Source organism: Pyrgilauda ruficollis, unplaced genomic scaffold (assembly GCF_017590135.1).
Source record: "Pyrgilauda ruficollis isolate IOZ18807 unplaced genomic scaffold, ASM1759013v1 scaffold162, whole genome shotgun sequence".
Classification (NCBI taxonomy): Eukaryota; Metazoa; Chordata; class Aves; order Passeriformes; family Passeridae; genus Pyrgilauda; species Pyrgilauda ruficollis.
Genome location: NW_024514987.1, coordinates 145,481 through 168,564, shown reverse-complemented (window position 1 = coordinate 168,564; position 23,084 = coordinate 145,481). Strand labels below are relative to the sequence as shown.

Here is a 23,084-nt window from a genome sequence, read left to right as displayed (position 1 = left end):
CTGGAGAGCAGCATAATCCCTCTCTGCCCAGCCCTGAACAAAGCATCTTCCTGCCTGGCCCGTGGGCTGGGGCTGCACTTTTCCCTTTCCCCAGCACATTCTTCCCATTCCAGCTGTGACAAGCTCTCACTTGACTCCCAGCTGACAACACTCCCACTCATGCGAGGCAGGGCCTTCTGGCAGGTTCCCTCATTAAAGGCTCCCAATAAACCCCTTTATTCCAGCTGCACTTTCCACTTCCTTTAGCTTCCAAAGGCACGGGTGCTGTGGAAGGCCAGAGCTCTTCCCAGAGCCCTCTGCCCAGAGCTGCACGACTCAAACACGGGAAGCAAAGCAGCTGCTTCCACAGCTCCCGTGAGCAGTGACTCAACCCACACAGCTCTCCCTCAGCTTCCTTTTTCCACCTGCAGCAGATCCAGGAGCAGCTGTTTCCCCTGCCCCTCTGTATCCTGGTCTAGGCAATCTCGGTGCCAAAGGTTTGTTTTTCACTGCTGTCCCTGCCCCTGCTGCCTCTGTGACCACGCAGAGGAGAGGAATGCTCTGGTACCTGTCACTGCTGCGCCGTAGGACATTCAGACACGTCCTGTGAGCCTCTGATTAGCAGCAGCAATCTAAGGTGTTAATATCTTTGTGTCAGCCTGCAGCAGCAGGTACAACCCACTGAGCTGGAAATGACTCACAATCCTTAGGTAGGGTGATGTTTAACCTGTAGCCAAAATAAAACCGAATTTAAAAGAAATGCAAGAGTAGCGCTGTGAAAGGTACAGTAACATTTAATAGCATCTCAGAAGACAACACTGGTTATAAACTTGCTTTTTGGCAGGAAAAACAAAATGCACTTGGTCCAGGATTGCAAAAAAGCCAACACAAAGAGGGAAGATGGGACAGCTGGAGCATCAATGCTCACCAGGGAGCCTGGTCAGGGTGGAGAGTGGCCAGAGCAGCAGATCCCACTGCCAGCCCCACCCATTCCCCAGGCAGTCTTCGCCCCCAGCTCCACCGTGCTGGGCACTCAGACCCGAATTCTGTGCAGTATTTTTGCATTAAATTAAGACAAAAAACAAAAAAAACCAAACAAACAAACAAACAAACAAAAAAAAAAACCCCAACCCTTTACTTAGTTGCCATAATCTCTGCAGTTGAGATGGTGGGGGGGGGGAAGACAAAAAAAAAAAAAAAGGAAGTGAGGCAGCAGAATTTACAATTTTAACAGCAACTGGGAGAAGTGGGAAGTACCGTGCAGCCCTGAGCCCCTCCCTGGCGAGGCAGAGGAGGGGGCTGAGGGCCAGGATCACCTCGCACGGCCCCGCAGGCTTTGCTGTTTACAGAGGCACTGGAAGCTGCCGTGAGCCAGGCCCAGCTCTGCTCACAGGCCAAGCAGCGAGCGTCAACTTTCTTTGGATCCCTCTGAGATGATACCGGGGTTAGGCGGGAGGGAGTCGGAGGCAGCTGCAATGAGGAGTTTTGGTCGTGGGTTTTTCCCTGTGCTGGGATACAGGTGGTGGGTGCCAGGACAGCGCTGACATCCTGGAGGTGAAGGTGGTCGGAGATGAGGGCGCTCAGGAATGCAGGTAGAGTCCAGGATGGGAGGGGAAGCAGGGCTCAGGCCAACTTGAGGAATTCCTGCAGGGTGTTTTGCTCCACAGCTTCCACGAAGAGCTCGTAATCCTGCAGGGAAACGCCACACTGCTCACGAGGCAGGAGGAGCCCCGAGCCCACGGCACAATCTGGTTCACAGCCCTGGCACCAGCTGGATGACAGGACAAAGGGGGCACAGCCCCGCTGCCACCCAAAGCCCCCCCGCCCGGGTCCCCTTTTTCCTGGCAGCACCTGGTCCCTGCACCTCACAAGAAATAACTTAAAAAGCATCCTGAACACGTGTGGCAAAGCCAAGAACGGGACAGCACCCAGCACCCGACCCCGGCGCGCAGCACGAGCCTCACCCCGCAGTACTGGTCCCCGTTGACGATCTGGGGTGGGATGGCTTTGGGGTTGCCTGCCTTGGCCCTCATCTCCTCCCGCAGAGCGTTGTCCTGCGAGATATCCACCAGCTCGTACTTGATGTTCTTCCCGTCGAGGATTCGGGTTACTTCGCTCTGTTGGGATTTGATCTGGAACCCGGGTGGGAAAGGCAGGTTACGGGGAGATGGAGAGGAGCCCCAAGGGTGGGCACACACCCAGCGTGCCAGCCGGGCTCGGCACAGTGCCCCCCGCCTGTGGGTGGCTCTGGGGACAGATGGGGACGGTACAGCTCGAGCAGCAGAGAGGGGACAGCGAGGATGGGGCGGGGGGGCTTGGCTGCCGCACGGACAAGAGGCGCCCACCCCCGGGAAGAGCGGCCCCGGAGCCGCCGGCCCTGCCCGGCGCAGCCGTGCCCGGCGCTCACCTCCCGGGAGCCGGTCACCGAGGTGCTGTAGACCTTGAGGGTGCTCATGGTGCGATCGCGGCCGCTCCCAGCGCTGGCCCGGCCGAGGGAGGCAGGCGGGCGGGGAGGGACGGAGGAGGAGCGGCAGCCCCGCCGCCGCCCGGCATGTGACTGCGGGGGCCAATGGGGCCCGCGGCACCGGGCATGCGGCCTCGGCGGGGCCGGCCCGGGACACCGCCCCGCCGGCACCGGGAGCACCGGGCACCGCCCCGCCGGCACCGGCACCGGGGGGCACCGGGCACGCCACTGACACCGCCCCGCCAGCACCGACACCGGGGAGCACCGGGTACCGCCCCGGCGGCACCGCGACCACCGGGCACCGGAGAGCACCGGGCACCCACTGACACGGCTCCCACCGGCACCGGGAGCACCGGGTACCGGAGAGCCACTGACACCGCCCCGCCAGCACCGACACCGGGGAGCACCGGGTACCGCCCCGGCGGCACCGCGACCACCGGGCACCGGAGAGCACCGGGCACCCACTGACACGGCTCCCACCGGCACCGGGAGCACCGGGTACCGGAGAGCCACTGACACCGCCCCGCCAGCACCGACACCGGGGAGCACCGGGTACCGCCCCGGCGGCACCGCGACCACCGGGCACCGGAGAGCACCGGGCACCCACTGACACGGCTCCCACCGGCACCGGGAGCACCGGGTACCGGAGAGCCACTTCCACTGACACCGCTCCCACCGGCACCAGGAGCACCGGGGAGCCACTGACACCGCCCCGGCAGCACCGGGCACCGCGGAGCCACTGACACCGCTCCCACCAGGCACCGGCGCCGCTCGCACCGGGCACCGGCAGCAGCCCCGGAGCTGCTCCCTCCCCTCCCAGGCAGGACGGGCTCGCACGAGTGGGTCAGAGCAGCTTTATTGGATTCTCCAAACACTCGATAGAAAGCAGCGCTGAGACACAGGCTGGCACAGAGACACCGAGCCCGACGGGACCGGGCAGCACACGGGGGAACGGGGGACACGCGTGGCACGAGGAAGGGGGGACAGGGAGGAAACACGGGCCTGGAGGGTGGATTTCCCAGGATTTGCCCTGCAGCAGCAGCAGACAGCACAGGGAGCACCCTCCGGGCCAGAGGGGCTGAGCTGTGCACGAGGATGAGGAGGGGACACAGCCCAGCTGCTGGGACAGAGCTGTCAGCCACAGTAATCTCACCTCACAATCACCTCTGCAGGGGCAGAGGGCAAGCCTGTCCCCTCACAGCACCCGTGAATGAGATCTTGCACCCCCAAAGCAAAGGGGAGGAGGAGATGGTGCCCAAACCCCCTGAGAACCTGCAGAGCTCCCGGCAGTCAGGACAAACGGCTTCAAAAACAGCCCTGGAAATGTGTTCTGCTCAGGAGACAGCACCAGCAGCCTGGGGACAGACACAGCCTGGAACAGAACACCCAGGGAGAGCAGGACAGACAGACAGACACTGCTGCATGCTCCCCGTGTGGGACAAACCAACCAGTTCCTGGCCACCGTCCCCCATGGTGGCCAAACACCGAGAACAAAACAGATTTGGTCTTGAAATTTTAACACAAAGGAATAACAAAAGCATTTCTGCCAAAGCCAGGGCTCACAGCCCCAACGTGAACCAAGAGCAGCCACACAACACAAGTGTCAGCAGGGCTTTTCCCTGTCACAACTTGGTGTCTTGCTCTTAACTCGAGATGAAAAGCCAAGTTCCACCCTCAGACTCAGTACTGTAAAGCTGTCACTGGGGTTAGGGAGGGTGGTGGTACAGTGAAACTGATCCCTCAGGGATTCGTTTAGAAATCCCATTACTTGCAGAGGAGAAGAAAGGAGGGACAGGGCTGTGACAAAGCCCAAGTGGCCGCTGCTGGCAGGAAGAGCTCCCTGTGCCACCCCCTCCACAGCAGGAGCAGTATGGCTTTCTCCCAGTAAAGCAGAGGTGTGTCCCCAGGGCCACAGAGGCTCCTGGAGGCTCTGGCAGGGGCCACAGACACTTGGGGCTCCCCAGGATTGTTTGTGATGGCTCTAAAAGGCTGTGAGAGGGAAGAGCAGCCCCTCACCTGCCAGTGGATGCATTAGGCACGGAGCAGAGTGGGGGCAGAGGGTTCTTCCAGCTCATTAAGGCACTTCAGCATCAATCCACTTCTGAGTCTGAATCACAGCCCACTCCCAGTGCTGTTTCAGGGGGATAAAAGGCTTAAGGCTTCTGGGTAACAGTGCCCAGGGGGAGCATTTCCAGAGAATTTTAGTGTTCTTTATTCCTCAACTCATGCTGGCTGCTGAGAGACGCTGGTTGCATTACCTGAGGAGAGCAGGTCCTGCTCCATCAATCCAAGGCAGCAGCACCTCAATGGAAATGCCAGGAGTGGAACTGGCACACCTGCCTGCCTGTGGAATCCAGACATCCCACAAACACTCTGACAACCCTCTGGTCCCACTGGTCCCACAGGACCTGCACAGGGAGGTTATCAGCAGGACCAGGGCATACATTTCCTTTTAGCCATCATTTTAACTGTCACACTTGCGTGTTCAGCATTTGACATGCCTGCAAGGCAAGTGAGAATTCATCTCCCAGCATCAGAGACCACAGCAGCTCCAGCAAACACAGCATAAAACACATTCCACAAGATCAAAGCTACTGCAAAGCCTGACACTGAAGCCCTGAATATCCCAGTCAGCAGCTGAACACTTCTGGCAACAAACCCCCTAATTCCTCAGATCAGATAAGTCACACATCCTGTACCCGAGCAGAGGGATGGTAAAGTGCTAAATAGGTTTAGGGTTGTAGGAGCACAAGACTCCTGAGTTTCAAGTGTTCATTCCCTGTCTTACTTTGGGAGTGCTCTTTACTGGGTGATGCAGTTGTCTCCCATGTCCTGAGCGTATCTGTCAGATATTGCAGTCCTCAAGTCTTCCACTTCTTTGTGAAGCTGTTTTACCTCCACCAGTTTCTTGGCCAGTCCATCAGGGCTCAGCAGGTCGTCCTTCTCCTTCACAGGGTACTGCACAGCTGTGGGGTCAGAGAAGGGAGTCTCCTCACATGCACTTCTCAGCAAGGATCACACACATTTGCAAATCAGCCAGAAAAACCAACTCACATTTGCAAAAGAGGTTCCACTTAACATTCAGTTATTACAACATGCACCTTTGAAGCAAGCCAACCACAGAAAGAGCATTCAGAAGCCCAGAGAGAGCACTTTCCATGCTCTATGTGAGTTATTTAACTCTGCCACAGCACAGAAGGGTTTTTTCTGCCATCGCTTGAAGGGAAATGTACTCACAGTGAATGCCCAGGAGCAGAGAGAGGTTGGGGTCCTTGCCCTGAGCCCTCTGGGTGACAATGCTGTAGACAGACTGTAGATCCTGCAGGCAGCTGGCCAGCTCCCCGTGCAGCTGCTGGGCCAGGCAGGCTGTGTCAGCAGGCAGGGGCTGGGCTGTCAGCTGCGCCTGCCGGAGCTGCTCCTGCAGCGTCAGGTTCTTCTCAATCAGCTCCTGGTTCTGCACGGACAGCTGGACACACGGACACGGCACGTCAGTGGGCACCGGGGGCAGCACTGCCACGCTGAATGCAGCTCTCTGTGATGGCAGCACGGAGGGCAGAGCTGCTCTGTACCCAGCCCTCCAGGCCCAGAGCAGGGAATGTCACTGCCACACGGGACGTGCCCCGTGAAGCTGCACTGTCCCTGCGAGGCCAGAGCACTAGAAGCTTCCAGGAGGTTGTGCACCCCAGCAGTGGCTGTCCTTGCCTCGAGGGCTGCTGCTGGGAGAGAGCTCTGCCCAGCCCTTCAGCCAGGGCTGTGCTTGGCCTCCTGTTCTGCTGCCCCCAGCTGGCAAGCTCGGCCTCCTCCATCCCATCCCCATGAAGTTCCCGAGGCACAGCCTGCTTCTCCTGCTTCCCAGCAGGGCACAGCTCCTTTCACAGCAGCCCTGACAGGACAACTGACTAGCAGGAAGCAGGAGAGATTGAGCTGCTGACTAAATTCAGGGCCTTGCTCAGAGACAATCCATTGTTCATTCAGTCACACCCGGGCACTCCAAACACCCCCTGACCTCTTTCACGGCAGCCCGGAGCTGCTGCAGAGCATTTTCCCTTCTCATTGCCTCCTCCTTCAGAGCTTGGCTTGTCCCCTCTTCCTGGGCCACCTGTTCTTCCAGGTTCTGGAACAGACCACGGGAACACAGTAAGGAACTCATTTCACAGCATATTCTCAAGTTCAGGGTCCCTCTCCATCAGCTCTCACCTTGACCTGCAAGGATAACTGCTCCATCTTCTTCTGCTTTTTGTCCACAATCTGGAATTAAAAGCAGAGACATCAGAAGTGGCCACACAGATCCAGTAATACCACCAGGAATTCTCCTTCAGTAGGACAGCATCTCCTCTCCTCCTCTTTCCTGTCCATTTACTGCTCTAATCACAGATCTCCCAGGAGTGGACTTGGAAAAAAGGCACCATTAGATTTATCAGCTAAAACCAGACATTGTGGTTTTTCTTGTGGTTTTTCTCTCCCCTCTTCTGCATTCTGCAGCTTCTCCCCAGCATTACTGGAGAAGTGTGTGGTTATCACATCAAGAACAGCCTTTGGAGCCCTGCAGTCTGGAATTCCAGGAACTGCTGCTTCAGTGCAATTGTCTTTGAAAGTCCCTGATTTCCTCTGAGTGCCTGTGGAGTCAGTGGATCCCTGACTGGGACAGCCCCTTACCTTCCTGAGGCAGTCACACTCCTTCTTCAGAGAGTCCTGTTCCATTTTCTGCCTCTCCCCATCCTGGGCAGGGGGTCCTCTCTCTGCACTCTTTGCAAACTGCTGCAACTTGTCCTGCAAGCTGCAATCAGCAGAACCATGGGAAAAAAAATAGTTTTAGTCACAATCTCTCCCTTATTTAAGGAAGGAAACAATATGAGGAGTGAAACTAATTTCCTATCAAATATCAGCACTGCCCTGTCTGCATCCCAGCCCAGCACCTGCCAGGGCTGTGCATCACACTCCTGGTGCAGCAGCTCCTGCAGTGCCAAGATGAAGCTGATTCCTCATTCCTACCTGCGCACAGTGGACAGAAGCTCCATCTCCTTGTGCTTTTGGGTTTCCAGCTGCAGCTCTTGCTCCCTGAAAGCAGCCTGGACATCTCCAAGCTCTGTTTCCAGTGCCAGCACTGTTTCCTGCAGGGCAGTAGTCTTCAGTTCAGATTCCTTCAGCTGCAACAAAAGGGGAGTGGATGTAACTATAGAAAAGTCACCTGAGCAAGTATGTGAAGAGGCAGCATTGCAGCTCAGAGCAGGTTTTACCTTCTGACTCTGTTTCTGGTGGTCCTCAAGGGTTGGAAGATCAGCCAGGTATCGTTCCAGGGTCTCAATTCTCTGCTGTCTCTCTCTGTTTTGTTCAGATTCCTTCTGGCATTTCTTTTTAAGGTTATTAATGTGTTTGTCTCTTCCCTTTACCTGCAGGGACAGTTACAGAGAAGTTTAGTTTATTTAATTTCTTATTTACTCTTCAGTCTTCTGTAAGCCCACTCCTTTAGCTTTTTGCACACCACACAATGCCAAAATACAAGATCCCCTTAACTCATTTCTGCTCATTTAGCTAAAGACAGACATTTTTTTTGTTAAAAGAGGAGGCACCGAAATGCTTCTAACTGCAGGAGGAAAGGCTTTTGCTTGTAAACCATAGTCTACAACGAGATGAGAAAACAGCTGCAATTACAGACCACCACAGAAAGGTTTCACCTCAGCACTACACTGAGAAGAAAGCACACCTTCCCATCTCTAGAGAACAGGACCATACCCTTTCTTCCTGTTTCTTTAACTCCTCTGCATGTTTCTGCACCGTTTCCTTCAGGGACTCCCTGACCAGCTTCACATCCACCTCTGCAGCAGCCAGCTTCCTCTCCAGCTCAATGTTCTCCTTGCTGAGGGACTCAGTCTTCTCTGTGAACTGTGCTCGCAGGAAGGTGTTCTCCCGCTGCAGCTCCTGCAGGCACAGACAGCCCCTCAGTCTGGGGGTCACAAACTGCCCCTCAGCTGTCCCAGGGCTGTGTCCTCATCCTCCCCAATCCCCAAACATCCTTCAGCCCGTGTGAAACAGCACCTGGCAGTGCTGCATCGCCAGCCCAGCTTTAATCCAAGCAAAGGAAATCTCAGGGGGCACAGAGGTGATGCTAACTCCACACAAGGGATTATTTATAATTTGCCTCTGCACAGTCCTGCTCAGCAAACACCTCAGCAGCAGTCTGGGCCATTGCATTCAGCACCTGTCTCTCACTGGCACCTGCTGTACCTGCATCCTCAGCATGTAGACATCTCCATAGGATGCTGGGCAGCCCAGCAGGGCACTGTGCACCTGCAGCTCACTCTCCCGGACCTTCTGCTCCAGCTGGGAAATGTGCTGCCTTTGTCTGTAACAAAACAGGCAATTCACTGTTCTCAAACACAGGGAGCAGCAGCACAGCACAGACAGAGCCTGCAGGGCACTGCTGCTCCACACAGTGACAAACAGAACTCTGCCACTCAGGGCTCACCTGCACAGAAATAAAGGTAAACACTTGGACCTTTTTTACAGTTCTTATTAATTTTCTTCCCTCCCCTCCCTTCAAAACCTTTCCACCAGCCATGATTACAGATAAAACACACAAGCCTTGCATGTTTTGGAGGATCCAGCTAGACTCTGGAGCTTAGGAGTGAAATGAACAGACAACAGATGACTCAAAATAAGGAAGGAAAAGTATTTACAGTCCAGATGTTGAAGGTATTTTTCATTGGGACTTACTTTTTCAAAAAGCTTGTTCACTACTAGCCTTAGATAAGAGAAATGTTGTTTGCCAACCCAAATTTAAAATAAAGGTCTCAAAGAGCTCCCAAAAAGTCCTTAAGTAAAAGAGGCAGTTATTTTGACATTCCAGACAATCATGACATGAACAGAAATCTTTATCCCTTATAAAACACAGAAGACCATAACTAATATTAATTTATTTGAGTCCTTCAGGATCATTGTCCTAATTCCAAGAAGAAGAGAAGAGCTCAGGTTGTTCTCTAAGGTCCTTATATTGTTCTTTGCAACAAAACAAGATCAGGTGGCCAAAATGGACTCTGAGAAACGAGCCCTCCCTTGGTACTTTCCAAACCTTTCCTTTCCAAATGGAAACTAACTGGAGTCTTTAAACCACATATCAGTATCAAAGCCTCACCTGTCAATGAGGAGCTCTTTCTCCTTGAGCAGGTTTTCATTGGAGTTCAGGATATTGATCCACTGGGCTGGGTCAGGTGCAGGCAGGGATGGGGAATACAGTGAGGAATGGGGGCAGGTGCCTCCATTTTGTAACTGCAAGAGGACACAAAACAAGGAGGGAGTGCTCTGTGCCCCACAGGGGTAATTGCAACACTGCTGCAGCTATTTTGCACGCTGTGTGCTCATCTGCATGCCAGGGCAGGGCTATTTCAGTCTCTGCTGATGTCCAAGAACAAGAAAGTTTGCCCAAGCACAACTGGAGATTAACAAATAATTTTAGATCACTGTGCTAGCTCGCTGGAAACAATTTGTCTCCATCAGGGTACAGCTGGTGGGAGGTAGTAAACAAACTCTTTCCACCTAATAAACTGCAGTTAGTTTCATGCATTTTTTCCAAAAAGTCTTTCTTGACCCTAGATGCAGAACAAAGCCATCCTAGACACCTCTTGGCATGCTTTTTCTTCCCTGTTTCTACCAGACAGGGTAGTTCAGCTCTTGACCTGGCAGGTGGTGCAGCCCTGTAACACAATCCAGGGCTGCTCTGCACCCGCAGCGTGTCAAATGATACCTGTGACACCACAAGCTGCAAAAACAGACCATTAGGAGACTCCTGCTGCCACTCAGGAAGAAGCAGCAGACATTTTCCCCCTGGCTCCTTAGTCTGGGACAACAATTCCTGACTACAGAGACAGGAAAGGCTTTCAAACTCACACCTACCTGCATCTGCTCCACCTGCAGCCGCACTTTGTCCAGCTGCTGTTTCCAGGCACTGAGCTCGCAGACTCCCTGGTGGGGGTGCAGGGTGCAGCCTTCCTGCACCCACGCTCGGCCTGGGGGAGCTGCCACAGGTTTGGAATAGAAGCTGTTGGCCTGGAGCCCCCCTGGCATCAGCCTGCTCCCGCCGGGCCACGGCCCGTCCCGCGGCTCGCCGGCTCCGTTGGCCCCCGGCGCCTGTTTGCTCTCTGGCAGCACCTTGTAATGGTCCTTGCCTGCCTCAGAGCTGGGGTTGAACTTCTGGCACCTGTGCAGAGGGTCAGTGCACACGCTGTCCAGGAAGAGAGACTGGTTAAGGGTCTGCTCCATGGCAGGGGTGTCAAACTTCCAGGTGCCTTCTGTCCTGGTGGCAGGAGGCCAGGCGTGCTCGCAGCCATTGTCCCCTGGAGCCCTGTAGAGACGCAGGAGGTCCCTGGGGGGCACCTGAGAGGAATTCCCGGCGTTCAGGTCCCCGTTCCTGGCGAGCCCCGGGCGGTCAGGGGCAGAGCCTGGCCCAGCAGGATGTGCAGAGCTCTGGGAACAGCCCTGGTCCCCTGCAGGGCACAGCTTGGAGGGTGAGGCACCCAGCGTGGAAGGCATAACGTGGGCTGTTGGAATGGTCACCTGGGTTTTGATGGGATGGAATGAGGAACCGCTACTGGAGTTGCAAAAGTCTAGGGGAAGAAGAAGAGTGATCATCTAATTACGGTCCTGAAAATACAATCCCCCAGTGGGCTTTCCAAAATGATCTTAAAACCAGTTCCTTTCCCACTGAACATGTCCTCCTAAGCAGCAGCAGCAGCATGACTCAGGCACACTTGTGTTCCCCCTCACTACAAGTTTCAGGAACTGCTGACCTTTTCCTACCGCCACAGGAATATTCCGAGTTTAACCCCTATTTTTAATCCATATTTTTAATCTACTCTAGCATAACCTTGAATCAATAGTGTTACCTTTCTCTAGGTTTAGAAATCAAGTCCTTGATTCTGAATAAAAAGGCTGAAACTTACTGATCTGAGCACTGAGCCCGCGATCCTGCTCTGCCCGTCCCGCAGCTCAGCGACTCCAAAGCGTGAGCAGAGCTACCAGGAGCCTCCCCTGAGCCCATGATGAGCCTCCAGCATCGCTGACCCCGAGGATCTGACCTTCCAGCTCCTCCTGGACACCACGGCAAGAGCCTGTCCCAGAGCTGGAGCAATGGCTCTCACCTAGGGCCACAGGAAGTGAGACAGAGCTGCCGTCCTGCCAGCAGGGCACCAAACCTGGCTGCAGGGAGCTCGGGGTTATTCTTAGCAGCTCTCAGATTTCAATACAGAAACAGCAAGGGCTGAGAAAGGCAAACAGCAAAGTGCTTGTTCCCACTCCTTGTCCTGAGACGTTCTGTGTCGCAGGAAATCCAGGTTTCCCCCAGGAACACGCACTTGATTTCCTCATGGCTTTGGCCAAAGGCCCATCCCCACGTGATGCTCCAACAAGCATCCTCCCACCTGTTTGTACCCTCCCAGCACTGCTGCAACAAGGAATAAACACTGCAATTTGAATACAGCCCAAATCAGACTCTGCAAAGACCAAAACCACGCCACAGGAGAACTGTCACAATAAAGGCACTCGATCCTTTCATCACAAATGAGCAGTGAGGGCAGAAAATCTCAGTGCCTGGGGACTCCAGAGAACACCATGCTACTGGGCAGCTGCAAGCACGTTCACCTTGGCAGAGCGAGGAGACAGCACCTTTTACAGCCCCTAAATTTATGCCCTGGTGTCAGTGCCAGGAACCCGAGTTCCCTGACCAGCACATCACGTGGGGGTGCTGCAATCAGCTCCTGAGTGTGCTCGGGGTCCTCACAACAACATTTCTGGCTAATGTACTGAGCTCAGCGTGCCCCAGCAGCAGCCAGGCCTGCGGGTCACCCTCGGCTCTTACAACACGGCCGTGACATCACCAGGGCCCAGAAGGGTCATTTCCCAAAGGAAATCATCTCCAGCTGCCAAATGGTGTTTTATCATCCTGAGAGAGGCCTGATGGAACACTTAAACATGTGCTCGTGTAGGATTTCTAGCAATATTTCCAACAGCCAGGCCTGCTAAAGCCTCCATTTCACTGGCACATTATTGAGATCTACAATCTTAGTAATCATTCCAAACCTCAATCTCATTGCAAAGGCTCCCTGGAACACAGGGATGTGTGAAGTGTGTTAAGGAACACCACAAAGTCCCTCATTACTGAAAAAACAATCAATAAAGGTGAAAAAAAAATAGGTGGAAAGGATTGCTGAGACCAGAAATTTCAGAGTGTGCCTCAGCTGAAGGCCAGGCTGCAGAGTTCTCAGCTCCAACACTGCCAAGCACAAAGGCAAATTATTTCCTTAAAAAAAAAAATAATTTAAAATCACCCAACAGACTTGCTGATAAATCTCTCACTGGACAGCAAGAACCAGCAAGGCACCAAGGTGGCTTTTAGTCATCTCAAAGCCCTGCAGTGAGACAATACCCAAGCTCAGAGACACAGCCAGTGTCCTCGTCACCTGGTGACATTCCAGACAGCTGGGTCTGGAATGCTGCAGACAGTGTGCCAGGCTGTGCCCCCCACAGTGAGCCAGCAGTGCCCCTCACCCTCGGTGCTGTCGGAGCAGGAGGTGCCAATGCCCCCGTCCCCGCTCTCGGCCACGCTGGGACAGCGGCTCAGGGACCGCAGGGACACCATGGCTGCCTTCCACTCACTCTCCAGGAACCTGCTCTTCTGACACGTGCTGGGGTCTGCAGAGGAAAAACAGGGGTGTTTATGCTTTGATTAAGCTAGATGTAATTAGCAGTGCTTCCAAACCCCACCTGGTCCTTGCTTCGCTCCCTGCGTCCCTGTTAAAAAATGTCTTTGGCTAAAGGAAATGGCAGGAAGCACAGGGAAGTGAAATAATATCAACAGGAGACTGAAAAAGCAATCTTGGTAAGGAAGTCAGACTGCAGAAGCTGTAAATTGTATTCCCATTGATCAGTTTGGTCGTGTTACACCCAGCTGGTGCTCTGACTCAAAAGAGCAGCAGCACAGCAAAACTGGGCAAGTCAAAGAGGAATTTTTGCATTAACTCTAAAGAACTCTCCCAGATCCATCAGCTAGCAGCTTAAGGGAGAAATTCCCTACCAAATGACTGCTGAAAAAGCAGGCAAGGGTAGAAAATAAGACTTTTTTTGAACAAAAAGGTTCTGGTAGAGAAACTTCTGAGGGCCATTTGTCTCCTCAGAGAAAGTGAAACAGGATCTGACAGCAGCAGGGCTTTGGAGAAAGGACTGTCCTTACCCAATGGATTCTTCTGCAGGAGCCTCAGGTCTGGGTCTTTCTCACGAGCAGCCATCTCATCTATCTAGAGAACTGGATAAATTAATAAAAATCTTATTTTAAGTGAGGGTAATCCACACCCTGCTCCCACTAACCAAGCAAAGGGGGCACACATAGCAGCTACTCATCAGAGTAACACAGCATTTAATATTTAATTAGCTTCTTCTCCCAATAATATCTGTTTTTTCCTGCAGCAACACTTAAAAAAACCAAAAAACACTTAAAAACCCCAAAAACTTTAGTCTCTACAGAGACTAAAAATTTCTCTTTAAAAGTCTTAACTCTCAACGAGATCATTTCTGCCCTCTGTAGAGGTCACTGAGCAACTACATGAGGAAAAAAGTCCTTCAAAAATCAGCCTTTCTGTGCCACGAATAGCAAATCTTTATCTGCCCAGAGTTTTGGCTTAATTTATCTATTTCTCTGAGTGCTTCAGACAGCGAATTTCCTGTCTCTGATAATTAAATTTACATCTACACACTGGAAATTCAAGGCCTCTACAAACCCACACTCAAGCCTCACCCAGCAGCTGTCAGAGATTTTTGCTAAACTGATTCAAAGAGCTCAGAGGAAACATTAATTCCTAGAAAACATTCATACACACAGATGCTACAACCCAGCAGAAACACTGGCAACCCAGCACCACAAACAGCATTTTGCTCAGCAAGGAAATGAGAAGCTTCTACATAAACGCAGCGCTCGTTACGATTAATTCAGATGTGATTAATTCAGATGTGATTAATTCAGATGTGATTAATTCAGGCAGATACAATTTGAGGAGATTTTCTGACGGGATGGAGGTACCCCTTGAGGGTGGGGTGGGGAGATCCTGAGGGGCTGGGGGCTCAGCCCCTGATGGAGAGGCGGCGGGGAGGGGGTGCCGGCCCTGTGGGCCCGGTCCCTGAGGGGGAGCGGGGCCCGGTCCCTGAGGGGGAGGCCACGAGGAGCGGGGAGACCGGTCCCCGACGGGCTGGAGGGTGCGCGCTGCGGTGCCGGCGGGGCGGCGGCGCTGCCGGTGCGCGGTGGCGGTGCCGGTACCGTGTGGGTGCACTTCAGGGCCGGTGTCGGTGTCGGTGTCGGTACCGGGCTCGCTCCCTCACCTGCCGCCGCCGCCGCCGCGCCTCTCCCGCCACCCCCGCGCGCCGCGACCGTTACCTCCGCCGGCGGGGGCGTGGCAGAGCGCAGAGGGCGGGGCTTCATTGAATATGAACCAATCAAACACTCCGGCCACGCCCCTCGTGGTGCCTCATTGGCTCGCCTGAGAGGTGTCCCCGCCCCCGCCGCGGAGGGCTCTGGCGGGGGAAGAGTGGCCGCGGGCGGCACCCGTAGGGCGGGCGCTGAGGGGGCTCTGCTTGGGGAAATGGGGGAGCGGGGGGCGCCTGTCCATCGCCTCAGCCCCTGCCCGGAGAGCGGCAGGACAGGGGAAACCGCCTCAGGCTGCACCGGGGGAGACCCCACAGCCCCTGCCCGGAGAGGGACAGGGCAAGAAACCGCCTCAGGCTGCACCGGGGGAGACCCCACAGCCCCTGCCCGGAGAGGGTCAGGCTGCACCAGGGGCTCAGGCTGCACCGGGGGAGACCCCACAGGACAGGAGGAAACCGCCTCAGGCTGCACCAGGGGAGGGTGAGGTTGGAATTCAGGAGGGATTTCTCCCTGGAAGAGGTGGTCAAGCACTGGCACCGGCTGCCCGGGGCGCTGGTTGAGTCACCATCCCTGGGAGTGTTTAAAAAACGCGGATGTGGACGCTTGGGGACGCGGTTTAGTGGTGAAGGCGGCAGTCAATGCCAGGTTTAGATCTTGGAGGTCTCTTCCAGCCTAAACAATTCCACGATTTGGTGATTTCACCGCCAAGAAAAACCACGTCAGGACCAGGCCCGGTCAACACGTTTATTTACAGCAGAAGAGCCCCTGGCTGGGGCGCTGAAAATCCCCTCCTCGCCCAGCTGCAGCCAAGGCAAGGAAAAATTAAGACTCACTTAAAACTAAGGAGAGGGGTGGCCCCTCTGGAGGCTGAGCCTTCCCAAAGGCGTTCGGGCCCCCAGCACAGAGCACCCCCCGAGTCCTGCGCGGTGTCAGGGCTCGGCTGCCTCTCCAGCGCCCTGCTGCCCTGCCCAGCCCTCCCTGAGCTCCTGGTACAGCTCCTGGTGCTCCTCCTTCCAGCGCCTGAAGGTGTCCGAGGTGAGCTCGGCCTCTCCCAGCAGCTGCTCCAGGGCCTGCAGCTCCGCCAGCTTCGCCTGCCCGCAGCAAGGTAAATTTGGGAGGTGGGGGGACCAGCCGCGGGCAGAGGGCAGCGGGAGGGCTGGGGGGGTCTCACCTTGAGCGTGCTCTGCAGGGCCCGCACGGCGTGCACCCGCTCGTTGATGTGCGGGTTCCTGTTGCGCCGCAGGAAGGATTTTCGGCACTGCTCCTGGGTCAGCGCCCGCCGCTGCTGCCCCGTCAGGGACACCCCGCCCTGCCGCAGGCTCCGCAGCAGGCTCTCCAGGTCCTCCCCGCCGGGCTCTGGGTGCGGACAAGGGGGCACTGCAGCAGGAGGGCAGCCCCCAGACCCCGCGGGGCTCCCCCCGTGCTCCAAAGGCGTGGGATTGTGGAGTGGTTTGGCTCGGAAGGGACGTTAAAGGTCATCTTGTTGCACCCCCTGCCATGGCAGGGATGCCTTTCACTGTGCCAGGCTGCTCCAAGCTCCATCCAGCCTGGCCTTGGGCACTGCCAGGGATGCAGGGGCAGCCACAGCTGCTCTGGGCACCTGTGCCAGGGCCTCAGCACTCTCACAGGGAAGACTGTCCTTCTAAACCAATCTAAACCAATCTAAACCTGCTCTTTTTAGTTTAAATCCATCCCCCCTTGCCCTGTCACTCTGTGCCCTCATAAAAAAAAAATAAAAAAAATCTCTCTCCATCTTTCCTGTAGGCTCCTTCATCCCCAGATGGTTCACACCCAAACACAGCCAGAAGCAAAAGGGAGGGACACAAGGTGACAGGGGGTCAGGTGTCCCCCCTCCCCTGCACCTACCCATGGGGGAGCAGGGCCGGGGGCTGCTGGCTGCACTGCTGGCTGGGGAGAGCTGTGCCTTCTCCGGGGTGTTCTGCAGCCTCTTCCTTGGCTGAGGGAGAGATGGGGCAGCAGGTGACACGAGGAACTCTGTCCCTCTGTCCCCAGGGTGTCCCCCAGGGCCACTCACCGAGTCAGATCCGTGCCTGGGGGACTCCTCATCGGGGTCCTCAGCTTCTGTCTCACTGTAGCAGTCTGGAGCCCATGGGAGAAGACAGAAATTCCCTCCCAGGGCTGGGAATGATCCCAGCTGCCCCTCAGGGAGCGTTTGTCACACTCCCCCAAACCCTGGGCCCAGCTCCCAGCCGTGCCACGCCGGGGCTGTGGCACAGGCACCACTGCCCCATGGGGACCCCCTGCCACCGACCCCCAGCCCGGGGTGGCCTCATTACCTTCCTCCTTGTCTGGGACTGCCTGGTGGGCCAGCGTGTACTTGGTTTTGGCTGTTACCAGGCGACTGACCCACCTGGGGAGGGAAAGGATGGACACACAGGGGGAGGAGGCTCCCGGCCAGCCCGGGCTGCTGGGGCCAGTGCTGACCATCGGGCCTGTTACTCACATGCTCAGGTCAGCCAAGGTTTCAGCAGCAAAGACAAAGGGCTTGTATGTCTGGTGGCACAGCTGGAACACGCTGAGGACAAGGGGCTGGCTGCCTGTGCTGCTGTGGTGACACAGGGCCAGCCCCGAGCCCCCTCCAACCCCCCACCCACCCAGCTCCAGTCCTCAGCCTCATCCAGATAACCCCAGCAACACAGTGCAGGCCTTGCTCACACAGCTGCCAGCCCTGTGGGGACATCACCAGCCCCACAGAAACCCCAACAGCCCTGTGGGGACATCACCAGCCCTGTGGGGACCCCAGCAGCCCTGTGGGGACATCACCAGCCCTGTGGGGACCTCTGCAGCCTTGTGGGGACATCACCAGCCCCATGGAAACCCCAATAGCCCTGTGGGGACCTCAGCAGCCCTATAGGAACCCCAGCAGCCCTGTGGGGACCTCAGCAGCCCCATAGGAACCCCAACAGCACTGTGGGGACCTTGCTAGCCCCATGGAAACCCCAGCAGGCCTGTGGGGACATCACCAGCCCCATGGGGACCTCAGCAGCCCCGTGGGGACATGCAGGTGGCTCCCAGCAGGACACGTCAGCACGTGGCCTTGGCACAGCATCCCCCCCCTCTTCCACCAGCAGCTGGGGGTGAAAGTGAGCCAGACCCCACTCACTATTTCTTCTTTTGCTCCCTTGTGCTCTCCAGGTTGTAGGTGGCCACGTTGATGAGTCCTGCAGCCCTCTCATCCTGCGGGGACAGGGACAGCCGTGTCAGGCACCAGGAAATGCCAGGTGCCCAGGCAGGGACAGTGACACCCCGTGCCCCCACTCACGTTGGGGTGATTGTACCAGTAGAGCGTGTGGCCCTTGAGCACACACCAGCAGCGCTTCCACTTCTGGGCCATGAAGCCCACGTGCTCCTTCTTCTTGAGGAGCCACCCGTCGCAGTCCACCCGGCCCAGGTCCCGGCACGAGACCCGCCGCCGGCTCAGCCTGGTGGCCACTCCTGCACCACAGCCTCGGGGGTGTCAGGGCAGGGCAGGGGAGCAGAGCCCCCCGGGACAGCCCCCAGCCCGGCCTGGCAGGGCTCTGCTCACCTTTAGGTCTGCGTCCCGTGCTGGGGCTGCCCTGGGAGGGGGACAGATGAGATGTTAGTGACAGCGCAGGGGGTGAGGGCAGGGCAGTGTTTGCTCAGACCCCCACAGCACCACAGCCCTTAGGGACCCCCGTATGGACCCCCAATTCACACACTCACAGCAGGGGAACCTCTGACACCCCCCCAGTGTGTCCCCTCAGCTCTCACCTCTTCAGGGCTGGGCTCTGCTCCCCCAGCCCCCGTGGCAGGGGCTGCCCTGGGGCTCAGCTCTGTGGCACAGGGCTCAGTGGCAGCAGGGGTGCTCGGGGGGGTGCCCAGGCGGGTGTCCAGGGGGGTTCCCAGGGCGCTGCCACTGTCCCACACCTCCTCTGCAGCACCTGTGAACAGCGAGCGGGGCTGCAGCCTCGTGTCCTGGGGGGAAGTGCTCCATCCCCCGCCGCCCTCTGCTCCCATCCTACCCTGTGCAGACAGCTCCTCCACAGCTGCCCCGGGCAGCCGCAGATCCCGCTCGTCCTCTTCCTGCTCCTCGTCAGTGACGGGATCCGGGACAGACTCTGGTCCCGAGTCCAAGTCGGCCGCGACGCTGCGAGGAAAACGGGACCCCTGAGCCCCCGAGCTGCGGGGTCCCTGATCCCCCTCGGGCTGGGGCACCCCGGCGCTCCCTGCCCCGGGAAGGGGCTGCAGGGACGCGGTGCCAGAGCTCCAGCTCAGTTCCCCCGGCCTGCCCAGCTCGGCTGCTGCCGCTGGCTCTCCGCACGCCTTTCCATTCCGGGAGGGGAGAAGGGTCATGGCTAAATATAGCTCCAACCCCACTAAAACGTTACCAAGTGAATGAATTACAAACTGCTCGTTTTGTCATTCCTTAAGACTCCTGTCAGCTTGCCGGGCTGCTCACAGGCAGCTGCTTCACAGCTGGCACCTCTCCCCTAAAAAAGGGCTGGGAAAGGGCCCTGGATGCACCCAAACATCTCCTTGCTGGCCAGACTGGGGGTGTTGGTGTCGGGATGGGGCTCACCTGGAGGTCAGGGACACGGGGCTGCCCGGGCTCTCACCACTCCTGGTGCCAGGGGAATCTGCAGCATCCAAAAATGCTCCTGGGGGCTGTGGATGGAGCGTCAGTGCCAGCCCCATCCCACCATGGAGCCCAGAGCTTTAGGAATCTCCAGGGTGATGGGAGATGCCCAGCTCTGAGCACCTCTGCCTGATTCCCAGTGTGGCACTGGGGCTGGACTGGGAGCACTGGGATCACTAACCTGCTGCGTGGGAGAGGGGGGTGAGCCAGGCAGGTCGAGGGGGATCTTCTTCAGCACCAAAGTCACCCTGTTCCCATTCTCCAGCAGCTTCCTCGCCAGGCTGACAGGTGTCCAACCCACCTGCAAATCCTGGCTGAGCTGTGGGCCACTGCCCCAGCCCCACAGATGCTTCATGCCCCAAACCCACCCCAGCCAAAGATCCCACATCCCCCAAATCCTCCTGGCAGTGGCTCCTGTGTCCCCCAGACCTTTCCCAGCCATGGTTCCTGCTTTTTGCTGCTCCTAACTCCTGCGTCCCCCCACCTGAGCCCAAGTCCTCCCTGCCAAACCCAGCAGCACCCTGGAGCCCCTGTCCCAGACTCACCACGACCTGCTCGTTGACCTGCACGATCTCATCTCCGGGCAGGATGTGGCCCCCGTGGGCAGCCAGGGCCTGGGCAGAGAGGGGGCACAATGGGGTGCCCAGTCCTGGGTTCTTTCCCTCCCTCCCTGCCAAGCTAACCCCACTCAGGATCTCTCCCAGCCAGGGAGAACCAGGGGGGTTCACCATTAACCCGACCTTGCACAGCACCCCCGGAGCTGCTGCTGGGCTCGGGGTGCAGAGGGGGCTCCCCACACCCAGGCTGTGCTCACTTGTGGGATGAGTTGCATGGGCTCAGCCACAGGCAGCCCCCCCTGCTCTGGGTCAGGGGAGGGCAGATTAGGGCCCTAATCCAGATCCCGTGGATGGGGGTGTTCCCCACATAAAAGGGGGTGACTGAGGGGCAGGGGGTGACAGGGCCCCTCACTCACCTCTGGGGTGGTGGCAGACACGAAGTGCAGGCAGGAGCTGGTGGAGGTGATCTCAAAGCCCTGGGGGGACCAAGATGGGGGATTGAGCAGGGGCTGGGGGTCCCGAGGCAGAGGGGGGCACTGGGGTGGAGGGGACTCACCAGTCGGGCGGTGAGGAGTGGCTGGGGGCTCCCCAGAAGATCCGAGGGTGCTGTTGGGGTGTCAGGGGATCCTGGGGGGCTGCTCCATTGGCTGAGGGGCAGCGTTGGCGTGTCAGGGGATGCTGGGGGGCTCTGCTGCAGGCCAAGGGGCAGTGTTGGGGTGCTGGGGGACACTGGGGGGCTGCCCTGTGGGCCGGGCAGCAGCGCCAGCCCCACACGCTGCAGCACAGCCCTGCGGTCCAGCAGCGCCGGGGGGCTGCAGCCCACGATGCTCTCACAGATGCCCTCGATGTGCTGGCACTGTGGGTGACAGCAGGGGGTGAGGGGGGCCCTGGCAGCCCCCCGGGCCTGCCACCCCCTCCTCACCCAGCACTCACAATCTGCAGGATGCTGCTGTTCCTCTCGGCCGCAGGAAGGTCCTGGGGGACAGAATGTGGGATGGACACGATGGGGTGGCTCCATCCCAGCTGGGGGGTCCCTGTGAGGAACCCCCGGCACCCCATGTCCCCTCACCCCACCTCCAGCCAGCAGAGCCCTGGGGGTCAGGAGAGCAGCCAGCCCCGGGCACTCACCGCCTGCAGCGTCTCTGCCAGCTGGGCACACAGCAGGACGATGTCCCGGCTGGCCGAAAAGTCGTTGAGGGTGGAGAAGAGGTACCTGGGGGGAAAAGACAGAGCTCAGCCCCCGGAGCGGGGGGCACCCAGCAGCCAGGGGTGCCCTCACCTGCCCCAGACCTGTTGAGCCAGGAGAAGAGTTCCTTGGCAGCCCCGACCAGGTGGATGACTCGGGCCAGGAGGGTGAGGGAAGGCGGCTGGGGGGCATCCCCTGCTGACAGCCCCCCCTGCACCAGGCTCTGGATGCCCCGTGCCAGCTCCTGCAGCCTCTCCGTCAGTGTCCTCAGGCTGGTGCTCACCAGCCTTGTGTCCTGGGGGGACATGGGTGCCAAGGGATGGACAGGCAGGGTGGCACCTTCACCCAGGCCACGGTGTCCCCATGTCCTTCCCTCTGCCCAGCTCAGGGTCTCCTCAGAACCCCTCTCCACTGAGCCCAGGGTGCCCCTGTGTCCCCACCTCCATCCAGTGCAAGGTGACCCCACCTGCCCCCTTCCACCCAGCCCAGGGTGACCCCACATCCTCGTCCTTCAGCCCGGGGAACCCCCATGTCCCCCTGTTCCTCCCCGGGATCCCGCAGCCCCCAGCACTCACCAGGTTACGGAGCTGCTCCAGGGCCTCCAGCAGCAGCTCCTGGTGTCCCAAGGGCCACACGCCCAGAGCCTCCAGGACCCCCGCGTCCAGCCCCAGCAGGTCAGGCCCCGAGAGCCCCCAGGCCTCGAAGGGGTACCCCTGCACGGCCGCGTCCAGCCCTGCCACAGATCAGTCCCCCCTGGCAGTGTCCCCGCTGGCCCCTGGCCGGGTGACCCCAGGGGTGACCCCTGGCTGACGGGCGGCTCCTCTCCACGCAACGAGCTCACCCGACCTCAGCCTAAACGGTGGGAACGGGCAGACCCCTTCCCGCCCCCCCGGGAATGCCAACCGGGGAGGAGCAGAGGCACGGGAAGTGCTGCCACTCCCAGCCACATGTCCCCAAGCTGGGGACACCGCACCCCAGAGCCCGAGGACAACCGGGGACTCACCTCGGAGCCAGGCGGCAGCCTCTGCGGGGCCCCAGGAGCGCACGGGCTCCATGGCGGCGGGCCCGGAGCGGCGGCGGGCCCGGAACGGCGGCGGCTCTCACCTGCGCCGGGCGCGGCTCCCACCTGCGCCGGCAGCCGCGGCCCCATTGGCGCTCCCGGGTGCCGCTCAGAGCCGTGCCCGCCTGTCCGGGACGGTGCCGTGGGGCGAGGCTCCGGTGAGTCACCGCCCGGACGGTGACACACGGCCGCTGGAAGCCTCGGGAAGTGACACCCGGTGTCACCCCCCAGGCGCTGCAGGCAGCGAGGGCTGAGGCCCGACAGCGCTTGTGACGCCAGTGGGACACCCCCAGGTGCCCTGTGGGTGCAAAGTTAGGGCACAGAGACCCCCAGAAAAACCTGAGAGAAGCCCCTGGAGGTTTTGGGGTGTCATGCCCCCCCCCCCCCCCCCCCCCCCCCCCCCCCCCCCCCCCCCCCCCCCCCCCCCCCCTTGGGGTGTCACCCCCCCCCCCGCCCAAAACATAACTCACACCCCTTTACAAGTGGGGAAACTGAGGCAGCCCCACAGGGCTGCAGAGGGGTTCGCCCATGGTTAAGCCCAGCCCTTCAGCCCCCCCAGATCCACCCCGGGCCGGCGCTGCCCCCCCGCCCGGCGTGTCCGCTCCGGGGAGCAGCGGGCGCTGATCGCGGCTGACAGCCGCTGCTCCGCGCCCGCCCGGTGCCCGCGCCCTGCCCGCGGGGCCCCGGGGCCGCCGGCACGCACCGAGCCCCTCGCCGTGCTCGGGGGCTCGGGGGGTCCCAGCCCCGCTGCTCCTCGCCTCGCCATGATCATCCGGCCCCGACGCCTGACCCCGGGCTACTTCCGACTGCTCCAGGT

The 23,084-nt window shown here is 58.6% G+C and overlaps 3 protein-coding genes across 9 annotated transcripts; all 3 read right to left on the bottom strand.

The window, feature by feature from the left end:
• Positions 1–757: 757 nt before the first annotated feature.
• SH3BGRL3 (SH3 domain binding glutamate rich protein like 3) lies at positions 758–2,571 on the bottom strand. Its single transcript, XM_041463195.1, is given in 4 exon segments — positions 758–1,668; positions 1,944–2,111; positions 2,387–2,463; positions 2,466–2,571. Coding segments are annotated over 4 exon segments (417 nt in total). The 3' UTR covers positions 758–1,602.
• On the bottom strand, positions 1,973–14,822 carry CEP85 (centrosomal protein 85). 7 transcript variants are annotated; one of them, XM_041463188.1, is made up of 14 exons: positions 13,665–13,736; positions 12,983–13,126; positions 10,334–11,043; positions 9,576–9,709; positions 8,660–8,786; positions 8,177–8,362; positions 7,681–7,833; positions 7,436–7,590; positions 7,100–7,220; positions 6,641–6,691; positions 6,450–6,557; positions 5,681–5,909; positions 5,232–5,409; positions 1,973–2,111 (listed from the first exon to the last, which is right to left on the bottom strand). In XM_041463188.1, the coding sequence occupies exons 1-13, from the start codon at positions 13,717–13,719 to the stop codon at positions 5,246–5,248; spliced, it is 2,337 nt and encodes a 778-aa protein (XP_041319122.1). In that variant the 5' UTR covers positions 13,720–13,736; the 3' UTR covers positions 1,973–2,111; positions 5,232–5,245. The 7 variants fall into 7 exon arrangements, with proteins under 7 accessions (XP_041319122.1, XP_041319121.1, XP_041319123.1 ...); XM_041463187.1 differs by lacking the exon at positions 1,973–2,111 and adding an exon at positions 14,804–14,822 and having other exon boundaries at positions 3,284–5,409; XM_041463189.1 differs by lacking the exon at positions 1,973–2,111 and adding an exon at positions 3,284–4,574.
• Positions 14,823–15,576: 754 nt separating this feature from the next.
• CNKSR1 (connector enhancer of kinase suppressor of Ras 1) lies at positions 15,577–22,262 on the bottom strand. Its single transcript, XM_041463171.1, has 22 exons — positions 22,211–22,262; positions 21,783–21,940; positions 21,312–21,502; positions 21,150–21,234; positions 20,955–20,996; positions 20,625–20,877; positions 20,438–20,511; positions 20,010–20,078; positions 19,646–19,765; positions 19,408–19,493; positions 19,288–19,318; positions 18,851–19,235; positions 18,600–18,769; positions 18,394–18,424; positions 18,130–18,302; positions 17,971–18,044; positions 17,311–17,382; positions 17,144–17,217; positions 16,882–16,946; positions 16,713–16,803; positions 16,018–16,202; positions 15,577–15,937 (listed from the first exon to the last, which is right to left on the bottom strand). The coding sequence occupies exons 1-22, from the start codon at positions 22,260–22,262 to the stop codon at positions 15,776–15,778; spliced, it is 2,643 nt and encodes an 880-aa protein (XP_041319105.1). The 3' UTR covers positions 15,577–15,775.
• Positions 22,263–23,084: the final 822 nt, after the last annotated feature.